At 36.1% G+C, this 18416-nt stretch overlaps 1 protein-coding gene across 3 annotated transcripts; it reads right to left on the minus strand.

The window, feature by feature from the left end:
- Positions 1-3638: 3638 nt before the first annotated feature.
- Positions 3639-17896, minus strand: LOC115417395 (glutathione hydrolase-like YwrD proenzyme). 3 transcript variants are annotated; one of them, XM_030131294.1, is made up of 12 exons: positions 17718-17896; positions 15025-15178; positions 14796-14949; positions 13661-13867; positions 10661-10813; positions 10489-10576; positions 8712-8883; positions 7262-7418; positions 5936-6118; positions 5734-5818; positions 5246-5341; positions 3639-4138 (listed from the first exon to the last, which is right to left on the minus strand). In XM_030131294.1, exons 1-12 carry the CDS (start codon positions 17812-17814, stop codon positions 3993-3995), a joined length of 1692 nt encoding a protein of 563 aa, XP_029987154.1. In that variant the 5' UTR covers positions 17815-17896; the 3' UTR covers positions 3639-3992. The 3 variants fall into 3 exon arrangements, 2 of the variants coding, with proteins under 2 accessions (XP_029987154.1, XP_029987155.1); XR_003935162.1 differs by having other exon boundaries at positions 4020-4138; positions 5759-5818; XM_030131295.1 differs by lacking the exon at positions 15025-15178.
- Between the last annotated feature and the right edge of the window lie 520 nt (positions 17897-18416).

Consider the following 18416-nt stretch of genomic DNA (forward strand, 5'->3'; position numbering starts at 1 on the left):
TCTGCCTTTCCCAAACTGAAGACCAAGGCCCAAAATTATACATTATTAATAACTGACTTGCCATTCAGTAGAGTAAAAAAACACAACACAGAAAGTGAATTAGTAGAAGAAAAGTGTTATCTTGAAGAGTGTTTCTACATCAACAAAGATGTGGAAAAATAGGAGGCCTCACTTGAAAAGATGAGAAAAGATAAAAATTATGTAACAGTATCAGTAAGACAAAAACAACCTAAAAGATGCTACAGGACACACAAAGATGAAAAAGAGGAAAACAATGTATAAGATTAAACAAGAAAAAAATCCTGCAAAACATGCAACAAAACAAAACATGTAGTAATGAAAATATGTAGACCTTTTTTATGTTTTTTTTTTTTTGTAAATTTAAATTTTTGAGTATCAAGTTAAAAGGTTTTGAAACCACCTTTTTATGTTATTCTGACTGAATTTTACATGGTTATATTTGTATTTGGCTTTGACCTGAATATACTCTTAGCCAAAATAAAGCTTAAATGAAAAGGAAACCTGCAAAAACATAAAGGATACCTGCATAAAAGAATACCAGCAAAAACATGCTTTCAACCTTTTCCAACATATTAACATGAAAGTGTGGGAAACATTTTTATGAGCTCAATCACATCCATCAGACATATGTAGGGTAATAAGGCACAATATTCCTTCCAATAGTGCTGTGTCAGAAAGCCAGGGCCCATGTGCGTTTTGCCAGGTGGTTTATAATCCAGATGGAATGCAACACAAACAGCGCTGTAGGCCAACCACTAATGACCAGCACTAACGAGCTGTTTGGACCACTGTTAATTAAAGCAGATTTTGTAAAACTCAGAGTTTGGGTGCAGAACACAGCACCCTTTGTAAGCCTGAGGAGTCAGTACCAGGAGTTTTGGAGCTGTAAGGAGATCAGGACTGAAACAAAGGTCAACATCAGTTTCCTACAAGCAGATTTGTTTTAAAGTGGAGAAATATTTGAGCTGCCTACTCCAGGGCCCCAGTGGCTTACAAACTGTTTCCCAACTGGATCACATTTTCAACATCCTTTTTCACTCACTGCAGGACTGTCTCTCATTATTTATGCCACCTGTATTTATTCTGTTTGTGTGGTGCATTTGGGGATAAAGGGTGTTTCCTCTCAGCTAAAAAAATCACATGACGATAAAGTTCATACAGGCGGAACTGACTTCACCCAAACAAGCGCTGCAGCATGTTTCAGATCATAATACACCATAAAAGAAGAGAAGGGGTGGGATTAAATAAGTCTGCATGTGCAAATGAAGTCATACTTTGCTTCCATGTATAAGTTTGTTTTTGTTTTTTTTTCCCATGATTTCTTACTATCTGTTTTATTTCTAAGGACTAAGTAAGATTACTTTGTTTTGTTGTATATTCGAAATAAACTAAAGAAATATTTTTTTAAAAAAGATGTGCTAAAGGAGGAGGCATCAGAACCAAAAAGATCTATCCACTGAGGAAGTTTATATGTACTCAGCCAATTTTCTCTGCATTCCGGTTAACCCTATAACGCCAAACGTATCATATTTGATACATGAGTTTTGAAGCCCTCTACATGATCAGTGTGATATTTTTTTACTTGAAAAACCTGATGTATACAGGGTGGGGAAGCAAAATTTACAATGAACATTTAGTTGTTTTTTCTCAGCAGGCACTACGTCAATTGTTTTGAAACCAAACATATATTGATGTCATAATCATACCTAACACTATTATCCATACCTTTTCAGAAACTTTTGCCCATATGAGTAATCAGGAAAGCAAACGTCAAAGAGTGTGTGATTTGCTGAATGCACTCGTCACACCAAAGGAGATTTCAAAAATAGTTGGAGTGTCCATAAAGACTGTTTATAATGTAAAGAAGAGAATGACTATGAGCAAAACTATTACGAGAAAGTCTGGAAGATACTATTAAAGAAGAATGGGAGAAGTCACCCGAATATTTGAGGAACACTTGTGCAAGTTTCAGGAAGTGTGTGAAGGCAGTTATTGAGAAAGAAGGAGGACACATAGAATAAAAACATTTTCTATTATGTCAATTTTCTTGTGGCAAATAAATTCTCATGACTTTCAATAAACTAATTGGTCATACACTGTCTTTCAACCCCTGCCTCAAAATATTGTAAATTTTGCTTCCCCACCCTGTATAATTAGATACATGCAAAACGTGGATAATCCACCAGCCGGGTGGAATTCATTCACCAGAGGCCTTTCCAGTGACACTACAAGACTGTCATTAATGAGGAAGGAGGCAGAACTTTGCCAATTTTGAAAAGGAATTACCAATTTGTTAGACATGTTTGTGTTATATTATGTTTTTGTTTGTTCAAAAATAATAATATAGGAGCAGTGAGACCCAATGTATCAAATATGATACAAAATTGAAACTCATACATGGAAACTGATATTTGAAAAACTATTTTTTTGGTTTTCAGAAGGACCACTAAAGGCTCCAGTTTCAAAGAACTGGAATTTTCTGTCAGTGATTTAATGGTTCAGGCTTCGCAGGGTTAAATATCTTTTGTGTGCATGTGACATCTTACACTAAAAGTAGTGTTATACTAAAAGGAAATGTTTCATCCTCTGGGGAGAAAGCATAATTGCCCTGTAAAAGAATTGCAGATGTTTAGACATGCACATCCATTTTATTAGAGCTGTGTGCAGAATCCTGTAATAGCCACAAAAAACAAACTCTGGCTTGTGTATTTCTTTAAGTGAATGACACTTGTCTTGGATGATGCAAAGTGTAGACTATGACGCCCTTACTGCGCTTTGCATCATGGGTGTTGTAGTAGTTAGCAGTTTTACCTCACATCTAGAAGGTTCCAGGTTTGATTCCTAGTTGACGAGGGGTCTGACTTTGTTGACATGGGTTTCTCCTGCCATCAACAATAGGTTTATGTAAAATAATTCTCTTGTCAATGTTCTTGAACAAGGTACTGATGGAGATAAACAGAGGTAAAATTTCCATATAGAGAAAAATAAAGATAATTTAACCATTTACTCTCACCCAGCAACAGCGATTTTGAAGAGATATTCTTTTGGTCGAGGCAAAATGACTAAAACTATGCAAAGGAAAATGTACGCCTTTGTCAAACTTTTCATTTTCAGTGTGTAGTTGCAGCTCGGAGGATATTTCATGCAGTAAAGGGGCCATTAACATGCAAATAGTGTAAGAAAGGATTTTAAATGGTCACCTAATGACAGGATTAATCCAGTAGAGTACATCCTGTGAGTCAGACTAGATAAACAGAACGTTCGTCTCACTACATAAAAACATATAAATAACAAACAGTGGACGTATAAATCTACATTGTAATAATTTATTTTTCATTTCTTCAAAGAGTGCAAAATCATTATCCATTTTATTTTATTTTAATTCAGCACCATTATGAATTTTTAAAAAAAACAGACTTATTCTCTTCACAGCAAAAATAATCACATATATCTTTCATTGTCTCCAAGAGCAATGGTCTGTAATTTATTAAGGTAATATTAGATAGATTTACTTTATTAATCCCCTAGAATTAATAAAAATACTAAAATGGATAATTATCTGAGATGAAGACAGTTATCTCTGGTACATATTGTAAAGGTTCCAAGATGTATTTTCTTGTTTATCACAGCAGATTAAAGGGTGCTCAAAATCCTACACATACTAATATAGCAGCTTGAAATCAGATGAGCAAAAAAAATAAACTGTAATTTCATGATTAACAGTTGAGATAGTTCTACTTCACACTGTCAGCATTGCATAGAAATAATAATGATGTATAAATATTCTGGCATAAGAACATGGTGAATTAAGACACTTAGTAATCAATTTTTCACACTGAAGGCACAAAGCAAAATTTTTTTTCTACCCATTCTCTTCGTTTAATGTGTAAAAACCTGCATTCTCTGGTATTTGTGTGATCACTTGATCTGATTTCCTGAAGTGGACATGAGGTCATGTACTGTATGTTGGTCTAGTATCCCTGAGCACATCCATCAGCTCTAGGGTCTGATCCCGCCCACAGCACCCTGGATGGATGATCAGCTTGATTGACAGATGGTTTCCACCAATCCCCCACTGTGATGATTTGTCCTCGTCCAAACTGAGACCTTTTATGACCTGTGTGATTAGGAACAAGACAAATGAGGAAGAAGCATTATCCTGATGCACTGTTTTATGAACTGAGCTATAAATATATAACCTTGGGAACTATAATTCTATACACATTGTTGTTACTAATATTATTTTATAGAAGATATGACATGACCATATTTGCAAGATCAAATATGTATAATTTTCCATATTTTCTTTTATTGCACAGTTTTTGTTCAACTCATATTAAGAGTTTATTAATAAAATGTAATTGTGTTTTATGTTGAAAGCACCTGACCTTCTTTTAGGACAAGATAACAAGATATAGGCTATGCTATATGTGTACCTGCCTGATATTTATGATGCTTTTTTAAATACTACTTGCATAGACACAGTGCATAGATGTTTACAATTTAGATGTACAGTATACTGTAATAGAAGATAAAATATTTTTAGCCTCTATTTACAGTCACAACATGCAGTAAATACATAGTAATGCTGTAACTAAACATATAGTCACAGAAAAAATTATTAGACCACCCTCATTTTCTTCAATTTCTTGGTCATTTTAATGTCTGGTACAACTAAAGGTACATTTGTTTGGACAAATATAATGATAACAACAAAAATAGCTCATAAGAGTTTAATTTCAGAACTGATATCTAGCCATTTTCCATGGTTTTCTTGATAATAACCAAAATCACTTAAGCCGCCCCCCGTATGTGGAACTTCCTCCCTGACCACCTCAGAGTTCCTCAGTCACTGGACTCCTTCAAAAAGGGGCCAAAAACATTCCTGTTCAGTCAGGCTTTTTATGGACCACCATGATGCTCTGTTTTATTCGCCTAGTCTTTTATTCCTGATACAGTATTTTATTTTTTATTGGACTGTCTTCTCTCTGTAGCACTTTGAGATTCTGCTGAATGAAAAGTGCTTTATAAATACAATTTATTATTATTATTATTATTATTACATCAATAGCTACTGCCAAAAACAGTACTTTTAGGTATTCCATATTTTCTTTTCTGTCTGTTTTAGTCACATGATACACACAGGAGTTAGTACTTGATTACATAACCAATGTTTTTGATGACTTTTGATGGTCTAATAATTTTTTCTGTGACTGTAGACAACCTGTGATTGGCCAGTTGACAGTGTGGCCTCGTCTTCTCAGCTCCTCGGCTACATTTTGGTCGATTCCTTCCTCCAGATTCACCGTCCACTGAGCAACTAGACACAGATACAGAGACAAAGTCTGACATCACTTGTGAACACTGAACAGCTGCTGCAGTGAACTGTAAAAGGAAGGTAATATAGTAAAACCATAAATGTGTTGCGAGTGTTCATTTTATCTGTTTTATATGAAACCCATTGTACTGATGTTCTGTATTTAACAGTAACATATACTTTAAACATATACATTTACTTTATACATATAATTTCATCATGAACTTAAACTCATTTCAGGACTCACAGTATGAAGCATACAACAATACGGTGCACTAGTTTGACTAAATACACATACCGTTAATCATTACACAAGCCATGACATTTAAGGAAAAAGAACACTTGTTTATTAGCTAAAAATTGTGTGCTGTGAGATTTTTGAGGGAAAGTCATACTTTTACTATCATACTGCACATATACCCGTGGTGCATCAAGAGCCTGTTGAGGGTTCATCCCAAACTCCAACATGTTTAACAAAACCTAAACACGAGAATCACAGAAACACAATGTTAAAAGAAAAATGACACGGATAGATTAAGTTTAACGAGTTCACTTCTGTACTTCATGATCTATTTTTCAGTCATTATAACTCCATACCTGGACATGTCCTTGTGGCTGCATGAAAGCCCCCATCACCCCCAGTGCAGCGAGGAGTTGTGGTTTTCCATATTTGGTTGCAGAGTCCGTGAGGAGTGCAGGTATAATGGTGTGATATGGCCGTTTCCTCCCAGCGATGCAATTAGGATGGTTACGACGCAGGTTAAAGTTCCCACCACGATTCTGTCGGAGAGAAAGAGTTTTATAATTCAAACTTTATTTTGATTGTACAGCATCCTCTGTGTTTTTTTATTCAACACATACTGGCATATGCAAAACATAAGCACACAATTCCAGAACTCCTGCTGTTATGAGGGAAAACAAAATAGGATGATAAAATATGAAAATCTGCATCCTCTATTACATCTGCCATCTTTGCCTTCATTTACTTATACTTAGTATAAAGTAATAAACATGGCTTCTAAGTTCGTCACAACATGGAAAAATGTCATTTACCACACATCCAAATTTGACAGATTAAAAAACTGTGGACATAGCAACGGTGCATGCTCTCTGAAATGCCAAATAAAACTGAAACCTTTAACTGACTTACACAACTAGACGGTTCCAATTCCATTGGTATTCTAGTGTGGTGTGTTATTTCTGCATAAATAATAGTGTATTTATGAATAACAGTTCCAACAACAGAATCTAACAAACAACTCATTTTTTCTGGTCAAATGTGTGGTTTCTTCAGTAATAGTAATAACAGTAATCAAGACCCTCCAGATTGGTCCACGTTATCCCTTATAGGTTAATATAGGGATAAGCAACAGTTTCTGGCACTCTCAAAAATCCTAAGGAGCATAATAATAAAAAACTAACAGTTTAACCCTGTGATGAACTGGCAACATGTCCAGGGTGTACCCCGCCTTTGCCCACACTGGAAAAAATCTAAATCTTACTAAGTGTATTTTTCTCATTTCTAGTCAAAATATCTTATTTCAAGAAATCTTACCAAGATAATTTTCACTTGTTCCATTGGCAGATTGTTTTGCTTGAATTAAGCAAAAAAACATCTTGAATTAAGCAAAAAAACATCTTGAATTAGGCAAAAAATCTGCCAGTAGAACAAGTGAAAATAATTTTGGTAAGATTTCTTGAAATAAGATTTTCAAGATCTATTGTCTAAAAATAAGTTCTTATATCTCACTGAAAAGTTACTCTTTAGGTGATTATGTCTTATTTTAAGTGTGATGAGATATTTTGACTAGAAATGAGTAAATACACTTGGTAAGATTTGGATTTTTGCAGTGCATAAGTAGCTGGGATAGGCTCCAGCGACCCCCGTGACCCTAGTGAGTTATCTCTTTCCATCCATCAGACCTGTAACGGGAATCCACAGTCCTTTGGGACCAGCCCGGTTCCAAAGCTCAAATAGTTGCTGTTGACAAATGAACAAGCGTTGCCCTGACTGTCAATCACACAGAAATAGACAGTGTCACTTCCCGTCACCACACCAGGTTCAACTGCCTCCATGACCCTATGGAAACACACATGGAAACAACAAAGGAAAACATAAAGCACAAAGTTCATGGGTAATCCAAAGTTGTGCCTTATATTGCACTGGAAAAAATCAAAATCTTACCAAGTGTATTTTTCTCATTTCTAGTCAAAATATCTCATCACACTTAAAATAAGACAAAATCACCTTAAAAGTAACTTTTCAGTGAGATATAGGAACTTATTTTTAGACAACAGATCTTGAAAATCTTATTTCAAGAAATCTTGCAAAGATAATTTTCACTTGTTCCATTGGCAGATTTTTTTTGTTTGAATTAAGCAAAAAAAAAAAAAAAAATCTTGAATTAAGCAAAAAAATCTATCAATGGAACAAGTGAAAATGATCTTTGCAAGATTTCTTGAAAAAAGATTTTCAAGATCTACTGTCTAAAAATAAGTTCTTATATCTCACTGAAAAGTTACTCTTTAAGTGATTATGTCTTATTTTAAGTGTGATGAGATATTTTGGCTAGAAATTAGAAAAATACACTTGGTAAGATTTTGATTTTTGCAGTGTGTTGTCTACACTAAAATCTAATTTAATTATATAATATCATGTCTTATGCAGGTAATAGGCTAAAGGGAATTGCAAATCTTAAAATAACCTTAGTGCACGTACACTGGGTTTTACAGCAACCAGGTTATGGGTTATTGCAGTCGATGCAAACATGATCTGTAATTTCCTGCCCTTGCATTTATTATTCCCTGTTACCCTGTATATGATATGCATGTAAACATAGTAACTGTGAAGAGGCTCTTGCCAGACGAGGATCCTTGACTAATATTAGCACCCAAATCCCCATAAATCTGAACATTCAGATTCTGCTGTCATACTCGTTTTTATTTAGGTTGGTAGTCTGGATTTGTAACCATCTGTTGCCACATGCCACTGTTACTGAACTCAGTAACTGTATATTTATGAGAATGTAAAATAACAGTATACACAGCGGCATAATTTTACTAAAGAACATACAAGTGGTGTCTGTGCACACAGGATCATGCTGTTATTTTACACTTTTATAGTCTATTTGTATTTAGATTGCGACTGATAAAGAACTAAAGTTCAAAGTCTACAGAGCTGATCAGTAAATACACACTGTTGCCAAAAGATACGCACACAAATGATGGACAGGACATGAAGGGATGGGATGGGCATTGAGGTCAGGGGAGGGGAGTAAAAGTCTAGAGTCCTATCTAAAGTAAATACAGCCCGACTGGTACGTACTGGTACTAACAGACACATATGCACAGAGATTCACACACAAACACGCACCTGTCCATTCTGATGCACTGGGATCGCTGCTGGCTGTAGTTCTTGTCAAGTAAGGTTTCGAGAGGGATGGTCACATGGTCAGAGTCACCCAGGTAACGCATGCCGTCCGCTTGTGCCAGACGAACAGCCTCCACTAACACATGAATGTAGTCAGCGCTGTTATGGCCGACCGCTTCACACAAACACACACAAGCAAAGAAGGATTACATAACAAATGAGTGTAAATCAAATATCTCAATCAAACTAGAAGAATGAAATTTTGAGAGTGCCCAGGGGTCCTTAGATCAGTGGTTCCCAACCTTTTTTGGCTCATGACCCCATTGTACCATCACAAATTTCTGGTGACCCCAGACATTCAAAATGGAGAAATTTTTTTCCTAAAATTAATTTGTTTTTGATCATGTAATAGTTTGCAATACTATGTTGCAAAAAAACGTTGATTTTAGATGACATTTAGTCTATATAATGTATATTATTATGGACGGAGACAGAAAAGCCAGGTGTAGATTACTGCACAGAGTGAGAATTTTATTTTCCTTGGTCAGGATATGTACAGACAGTCCAGCTTGGATTTACAAGGCTGACAATTAATACTGAACAAACAAGAACTCAAACCATGAATTATGCAAGAGCTGCAGCATCTTAAACTGACCGCAATGAACATTTGAAAGATAAACAGTACCACAGTGCTTCAGTTTCAACTTCACAGTTTGTCATGTCCTTTATGTATTGTGATTGTCTCTATATTTTTTTATTTGTAATTTTTGTTTTTATTTCTGTCAATAACTAGAAATTCCAGGCGACCCCATGGTTGAAAAACACTGCCTTAGATTATGTTGCTTATGTTCTTTGGGAGTTCTTCTTTGTCTGTTCCTGCCATAACATAACACCAATAATGGGTTTTTGCCTTCATGCCAGTTCCTGTTACCTATTTTTCCTGAATGAATGTCACCTAGAAGACCAACTGCATCTCAGTTTCCTCTATTAACAGGGCAGGAAGTAAAATTTGAGGGAGCTATTAATAAAATGTGCCTAATCCAGAGCTTCAGACTCTGCATTTAAAAATGTCAGGGATGGGGCGGTGCATAGTTGAGTAAATAACACAGACTGTGATCTCAGATCTGGGTGACATTTCCTCTATGTCATTCCCCTTTCCAGTATTTCTGCTGTGACATTTGAGAGTTTTTGAGATCATTCTCTACCACTGATTTCAGTTAAACATGCTAAAAGTGAAAGTCCCCATTCAACTTCTTTACTCAGGTAAAACTGAAAACACACAGACTTAGAGTATAAGTCACTTGTACCAGCTGTTTCTATGCAAAGTTAAAGATCCTTAAGTCATATTAATATAAAATTATAATTGCAAGTCACACACAGTATAATGTAAAGATAATCAGTTCTCAATGTTTGTCTTGTTTGATCTGCACTAATGAACAGATGACACAAATATGTTTTCTATGTTATTGTTAAATTCATTTACAGTTGTAGACTGAAATTTGCGTTGATGTTAGGAAGGCACACAATGAAACAAAATTTAAAATAAATAAATCAGTGATTCCCTTCAAATGCATTAGAACTTGAACCTGTTCTGAAGACAGTAGAATGTAAAGATATTTGTGTTAAAATATGGGGATTAAAAGTAAAAGGAAGTAAAAAAAAAAAAAAAAAAAAAAAAAAAGTAGGGTATTGACTTTACTCATACTTTCTGAAAATAAACCAAATGCATGAGGCTCTTAGTTTTACAGCTGTCATACTGCGTCAGTGTCCCTTCGGTTACCTTTGAGAGGGAAATTCTCCAGGATGTTGAGCAGCAGCAGAGCAACCAATCCCTGACCGTTAGGAGGAGGCTCCCACAGACGCACACCCTGAACACACAATGAGCTCAGTCACTCTGCTGACCGTGTTATGACTACATTATTGAAACAATAAGTATCTGTTGTTGACCGCACCTTGTAGTCTGTGCTTATGGGGGTGACCAGCTCACTGTCATGGCTGCTCAGGTCATCCAAGGTCATGACTCCTCCATGTCGGATGATGATGTCAACGATGGCTTGGGCCACTCTGCCCTCGTAGAAAGCGGATTTTCCATGTTCACCCAGCTCCTGTCAACACATCCAGCCCATCTTTGAATTTCTTAGAGGATTTCAAAAAAAATAAAAGTTTCAGTAGGCATTACTTTTTGGTCAATGGGAAAAAAAGTCCATGAAAACTTTTACACACAGTGTAATTCAAGCTGAAAGTAGACTTCTGCACCTTCTCTTGGTTCAGTTTTCAGATGTTAGAAAATGAAGTAACAGACTTTGGTATGTTTCCTCTCAGGATGGAAATGTCAAATTGTGTCATTAAAAGGAGTCTGTTGTATTCAAGTCATATAAATCCTCATTGCACCGCTTTCTAACTTATCCACAAGTAAAAAAAAAAAAAAAAAAAACAATAAATAGTGAAAATGTAGAGTACATCTAACTATGTTTTCCAAGTAATACAACATAATAAACCATTAACAATAGTATTTAAATGCTGAACTTTAAGCTAAAGTTACCATTTGAGAGGGTTCATGAAACCATAGATGTGATGTCAAGAGGAAAATTGCTGGCATGTGAAATGAAGATGGATATAAAAACAGGTGACTGACAGCTGTAATGACTAATCATCTGGAATGAACAGTGCTAAGACTCTGTAATGCATCAGAGAAACAACATGGCAGCTCCCCTGACTGATATATTTTTGCTTTCCACATTCACATACAGGGGTTGGACAAAATAATGGAAACACCTAACATTGTGGCATCATAGAAGGTGTTTCCATTATTTTGTCCAACCCCTGTAGATTACTAGCATGTTGACCTGTGGGGAACTACGGGTTCTAGATCCTGGACTTCATCATTGTCAATACCGAGGATGCAAAAAGGGGGGATGTTTTTAAAATCCAAATCCCGACCCTGAGGGGCAGTAGCCTATCCCGGTCCCCCAGCACTGATATTTGTTGTGTATTCACGCATGCTGTACCACATTTGTCCAGCAGTCACCACCAAAGCATTCACATGATTCTGGGCATAGTAACGTGATTGTAAGGCTATTGTATTCCAAAATTACTAATATCTCCCAAAATATTGGTTCTATCAACTTGTCATTTTTGCTAGTCTCTTCCTAGACCACAAATACATAAGTATGCCAAACTGCAGCAGACAAATCTTTCCGGATTTTGTGTGATGCCCGAGGCACACACACACACACACACCCACACACCCACACACAAACACACACACCCACACACACACAGAGTCCACTTCCCTTTTATAATATAGATAATCAAAACATCCACCTTTACACACAGTTTATGCTTAGAAAATTAAGGAGAGTGGAGTGATGCATGAGGGCATGTATTTTCACATTTCTGCCTACTGTCACTTTAATATCCATAGAAAACACAAAGCAATTAAGAATAAAATGGCTTGAATGAGGTAATGAAGTCAGCATCTGAAAGAACTGAAAGGCATCTAGATGACGTGTGCACTATTGTGTGTTCAATCAATGTTAATGAATGAGCAGGAGTGGGTGTGAATGTGTGATTTTGCATACACCCCGTCATCGTCGAGGAATGACTCTTATGATGCCCTGGAAAACATCCATCAGTGAGGTTGAGCTCAGTGCTATTGTTTTAACTGTGTGTGTAGGGGGGATATGGGCGTACTTGGCAGTGTCCACGCATTATTGCATTACTAATTACTACGTGTCTGATGTGATAATACAGTACAGCATCGATCAGTGCATAGTTTAATGGTGACATACAAACAAAAAACCACACACACATATGCAAACAGGGCTCAGTAATAGTTCTACTGATGTCCCAGAAACAGGAAACTGCAGAATGAGCTTGAGTTTATGAATATCGTATTGTCCACACAAACAATCTGACCCAGTCACATCATTGACAGGAAGTCAGCACTTTTTTTAAAGTTATCTATAGTGTTTTCTATCACAGAATGGGCATTTCCTGTCTATGTTGTTGTAGTTAAAACAATTTCAATTCCGTCATAGTGACTTTTTTGGCCATTTTTAGTGAGAATAAGTAAAAGCACCTACTGTATGTGGGGAGTTTACATTAAACTTTGATGCATTTCTTGCACCAAGTTGCTTATTATACTATTTGGAACCAAATTTCAATACCTGCTTGTACAATATTTTTGATTAATTGCAACATCAAATAATATGAATACATAATTTTCTATGAACATGTTGATTATCATTAATTACTTAGACTTCAAATTCTAATAAATAACCTTTTATTTATTTTATGTTAAGAGACCACAAGAGAAGTTTTGGTTAAACTATGCTATGGAATTGCTTTTGAGAGTATAAAAGACCAAAAAATAAAGCTTAAGATTTGTTTCATTGAGGATGAATGATTGAAATGTTCTTATTTGGATTTTATGAATGCATATAGAAAAAGGTATCATTTGGAATCAGTATGAAGTCCAAGACATCTGGTATCCTTCTTCATACCAAAACATACAGTAAACTATGTCTCTCCATTTTCACCTCCACCTTAATGCCACCTTCTTTCACCCATTTTTCCTTCCTTCCTTTTCTCTTTTTTAACCCATTCACCTTGGATTTCCTGTCTCCTCTCCAGCTTCTCTTCCTTGTCTAGTTTTAATCTCCCACCCACCTCTCCCTTTCTGTTGGCCTTGTTTAATATCCTTACTTTACCCAGCGTTACTTAACCCACATTCCCCTCTTCCTATGTCATCCATGTTTAGTAAGTCCCATGCTGATGAGGTTACTGTTAATTACCTTGCATGACCTTGCATGCAAAGCAGGGTAAGCCAACAAATGAAGTGCCTTCAGGAGGAACATGCTGGAGACCACTTAAACTGGATTTGTTGGTTGTCTGTGTGGTTTTCCTCCTGTTTACAATACGTTTGGACAGAAAGCAAAATGAGGATTTACCCTCAGGGTTCGGGCCAGGGCAGGGTTTTTGAACACTTGTCCGTGTTTGGGTGCGTGACCATCAATCAACAGGTCTCCACCTAATTCTTTGCCATCACCTCGCAGGGCCGTCACCCCCTGAGCCCAGTGGTGAGCTGCTACCTCGGCAACAGGAAACCCCACCTCTGCCAGTTGCACTGCTCCACTCAGCACCTCGTGCAAGGACAGCTAAGGAAACAGGAAGAGGAAACACATGTGTATTACCTCAGAGGAAAGCAGGAAGTGTGAGTCATTGTGCTTAAAAGAAGAGTGGAGATAAAAACTTGTCTGATTTCTCCTGAGGGTTTTCAAGAGGGAAAAAAATTATTAATTGTGATCAGTGTTCATAAATGAGCAGATACAATTTGAACATGTCTTTGATACCATTCTAGTTGGTAATTAACCACATTCTCAACAGCAATCAAACAGTTCATTATCATCCCGGAAGAGACCACTCCCATATGGATTTGCCTTTGCAGCCTCAATAATATGGATTTCCCATCCCTTCCCTTCAGGTTAGCTGAGTCACATTTTGAGAAAGTTACACCAGAATTTTTAGAGGTGTGCTACTTAAAATCTTGATGTGTTGCTTTTATTATTGAATACTTTTGCTTTTCATATTCTACACAGTATTTCTCACTCACACTTTTCATACTGAATAATACACTTCTTTGAACAATTTTACATTTTATTATTTACTGTAAGACACTTTGAAATTGTTATTCTGGTAGAATACAGCTTACTTACTTAGTTGCTAAATGCTGTATGGTATTTTTGAGGATATTTTGCAGAAGGGAGAAAAGTGACATGAGAAACCTTTCCATAAATGGTGAAGTTGGACCAAATAAAGAAAATATGCACAGTGCTCAGTAACAGTTTGTCCTTTCAGTGTTTATACATACTAAATTCACATTCAACATCACTACAGGTGCTCCAAACAGAAGCAGCAAAGCTACATACACTCACACAAACACTGACCTCAACAGCATAGGAAACACATTTGAGAGCGCTGTTTACAAAATGTTCTTGTGCTCAGATTGTTTATGTAAAAGGTTATGTTAGAGATACTCCTGGTAAACACTCATTTATGCAAAGAGAGACGCACACATAGACCAACCTTGTGACTACCAAACTGCTTTATAGTATCACACCAGCATGCTGGGGCCCCTGGTACTGTGACATTCAAAGCATCAAAAGCTGAAGGAGGGGTCTCAGCACTGAAACCACGACTTTCCAGAAACTCCAAGGTCTGTGCTTTGGGCGAACGACCACTGAGGACACAAACAGAGGCTCAGGTAATTAATCTGTATAAGAGAGACAAGACAGATCATAACAGGAGTCTCTACCTGCCATTTATTCCTCTGATCTCTCCAGACTGTCCATTATAGAACAAGCAGAAGGCGTCACCCCCAGGACCGGTACTTCCCGGTTCCGTTACTGCTAGAGCTGCAGCTACTGCAACTGCAGCATCTGCTGCATTACCACCACGCTTCAGGATGTCTACACACAAACAAATATTCAGTAGGTACCTCAGTAACTGACTGACTTGGTGATAATCCATTAGTATGTTTGATTGAGTACTAGTTTTATCCACAGCAGTGTATAGATTATTTCACACAGCTAGTTATGGTTACTTCTTTGCAATATAACACAAAGTAGTCCCGGCAGTACAAAATAAAAACTGTTGCACACTGAAGGTTTACTACTCTTACACCTAAAGAATACTTTCATTATACCTATCAACTAAAAAGTGAGGGACACACTGTTACATTTGCACATTTTTACACTACTTTTATATTTTTAAAATGTTACCCTTTCATACAGTATCTATAGTTTGCCCATCTTTTGATTGCATGCTTTATTAATTTTTTTTTTATACATGTCTGTACCTTATTGTATTGTTTTGGATGTAAGTGCACTGTTGCGGGCAGAGACCATTTGCTATTTCATTGCATAACTGGTGTAATGACAATAAAGCCTATTCTATTCTATTCTATTCTATTCTATTCTATTCTATTCTATTCTATTCTAAATTTGTAAATTAACAGTAAATACGTTCAGCATAGTAGATATGAGAACTATAAGTACAGTATTTAACTCTCATTTAGTCTGCAATACATGGGCCTTTAAGAACTGTCAATATTAACACAGTGTAAAAAAAATACTGTGTACATAAAAGATCATATTTAGTTCCACCCATATGCTTACTTTCAGCACTGGGCTAGTTTATGCCTAAGTTGACTTATTACTGTAACAGCCACGTTTATAAGTAACATATACTAGTGTTTTTACCTAGGAGAAGCCATTTTGTGTGAAAGTATTTAATAGGCCACAGTTTCACATGTTTATTGGCAGCTCCTAAGGCTTGGAAACTTTGGCCTGAGCTTGGGAAGGCGGTTTTTCAATTTGCTTCTCCCTCTGCTTTGAAAGTGAAGGAGCTGGTCTCTGTACGCCCCTTTAAGGGTAATTTCAATGACTGGGAGGCTGTAACATTCAGATGTAATTAGTTGCTTTGCCTAAGAGTTAAAATATATTTTGCACATTCTGAGTCATTATTTTATATATATATAATTTAGAAATTGAGTATCGATTGTATATCTTGTAAATTCCTGATTGTATCTGTACTATTTGAGTGTATGTCTGGTTCAACATTGATTGTAACTGACATGTAATTTGTGCTGCTGCCTGTCTTGCCCCGTATTCTCCTGCAAAAGATATATTTTATTCTCAATGAGACTGGTTAAATAAAGGTTAAATAAAAATAAAGAGAGGAACAACTACAAACCACACATACTTAGACTTTTAGTACACAACAAAAACACTTACTTATACATGTATTTTTTCTTACTTATACAGTCCATGCTAGTGAAGCCTCCTCTTGTTCTATTTAAGATAAGTATGATGATAAAATACCTTGTTTATGTAAGAATATGCAGGACAGATTACAATTTTTTGGAGCAGTGAATTAGACTTAAAGACAGCAGACACACAGACAGTATCTCTCAATTAGCACTTTAATAAAATGTATGACCAAATCACAAATCACAGTATTCACACCTTTGCTCCCACATGAAGGTCATTTTAAGATTAATATCAGTGGTCTACTTTTTTTTTTTTTTTTTTTTTTAATTATCTACCTCAGAGATTAAACTCACTAAATCTTACATACTTCAATAAGATTAAGTGGAAAACAAATGACAAAAGTGCTGGTTAGCTGATGTTTTCATGTAAAAGATTATGTGTTATTACACATAATTATTAGTTTATGTATACATACATCTTCCACTAGAAAGAACCTGTTCAGTGAATGTATTGTAATGTGCAGACATTGTTTTTTAAGTAGATCTGGTAGCTCTGAGACAAACATTACTTTGGAATAAAACCCATTATTTTATTAATTCTCAGAATTTCACATTTTGACACAGGACTGTATCTTGGAAACTACAGCCAACCAGCATTTTACTGAATTTTTCTATGACTAAAACTTGACTAAAACTTCCACTCCTTTTATTCTGCAGGCATTTTACTTGTAGACCAGTGTAACCTCCTGTTGGTCTGACATAAAGGTGGTGGTAAATATGTAAACTGAACAGGACAGGTTATAAATAGCCTTGTTAATATCCACAACACAAGTCGTATACTAACTATATATTTAGCATTATCATGAGCTGTTGAAAAATGGCTTCAAAGTATATGGTCATACTTTCCCATCAGCTAATGATAGAAATATTTACATTTACTTTATTGTACAAATTATATTTACTTATTTATTTATCTTTTATTCAGTTTTTAAACACTTCTTCGTGCCATTGTTGGTTGTATGTGGGTGTCTTTTGTGATGGGTCAGTGTGTTTTTTGCTTGTACTGTTTGTAGTGCTGCTGTTGTAACAAACAATCTCCTGCAAAGGATCAATAAAGTATCTGTCTGTCTGTCTGTCTGTCTGTCTGTCTAAAACACGATTAAGCTAGCTGTTAGCATAACCTTAAACTTGTGGGAGTTCCGGTTTCTCCATCTCCATGGTAACTGTTGTCCACTCACCCAGTCCTACATGTGTGGCTAACTGTTGACTGGAAGACACACAGCCGCTCAAACACACCACCGGTGACCGACGAGAGCAGAACAGTAACGAGTCCATCCTTTAGCACAACAACTAGCATAAAAAGGGAGGCGAAACAGTGAAAAATCTGTGATAAGATTAGACCATAGTGAACTTTCACCGTTTGATCGATTACTCTGGGATCTGTTGAGTTTGTCTGAACAGGGACAGCTGCAGCCAAACAGATGCCAGATAACATAGATGTTTGGAAGAAATTATGGATAAATAAATGACACGTATATGTACACTGCCGGTAAAGGTTTAAGGGTTATTTCAGTAAATAGAAGGAATATGAAACAGTCATGAAGGGATATAAATATGCTTGATGAGGGTTCATAGAGTAGAATTTCAGCTTATTTGCACAAAACCTGCAATCTGTAAAAATAAATCAAATGATTAATATTTTTTTGAAGTCATAAGCTGAACAAACAAACTTTACTTTGGTTGTTTTATTTTATGTTTTGTTTTGTTTTTTTTATGACTTGACCTTTTTTGAATCTTATTTTATGTTTAACCCTTTCATGCAATTATGAGAACCTTGGTCAAGATATTTTTCCTGAGTGTTTTTATTCCTCTTTAGGCATGAAAAAAAAAAAAAAAAAAACAATTCGATAAAGTTTTTTTTTTTTTTTTTGGTTTAT

The sequence above is a fragment of the Sphaeramia orbicularis genome, chromosome 4 (genome assembly GCF_902148855.1).
Source record: "Sphaeramia orbicularis chromosome 4, fSphaOr1.1, whole genome shotgun sequence".
Classification (NCBI taxonomy): domain Eukaryota; kingdom Metazoa; phylum Chordata; class Actinopteri; order Kurtiformes; family Apogonidae; genus Sphaeramia; species Sphaeramia orbicularis.

What these genes read in the sequence shown, in the direction of transcription:
- LOC115417395 (XM_030131294.1), bottom strand. Translation starts at nt 17,814, where the DNA reads ATGGACTCGTTACTGTTCTGCTCTCGTCGGTCACCGGTGGTGTGTTTG. An exon ending in GGAGAATTTCCCTCTCAAAG is followed by an intron (nt 8,884 to 10,488) that starts GTAACCGAAGGG and finishes GTTTGTGTGAAG; the next exon opens with CGGTCGGCCATAACAGCGCT. An exon ending in ACTGTGGATTCCCGTTACAG is followed by an intron (nt 6,119 to 7,261) that starts GTCTGATGGATG and finishes TCTCTCCGACAG; the next exon opens with AATCGTGGTGGGAACTTTAA.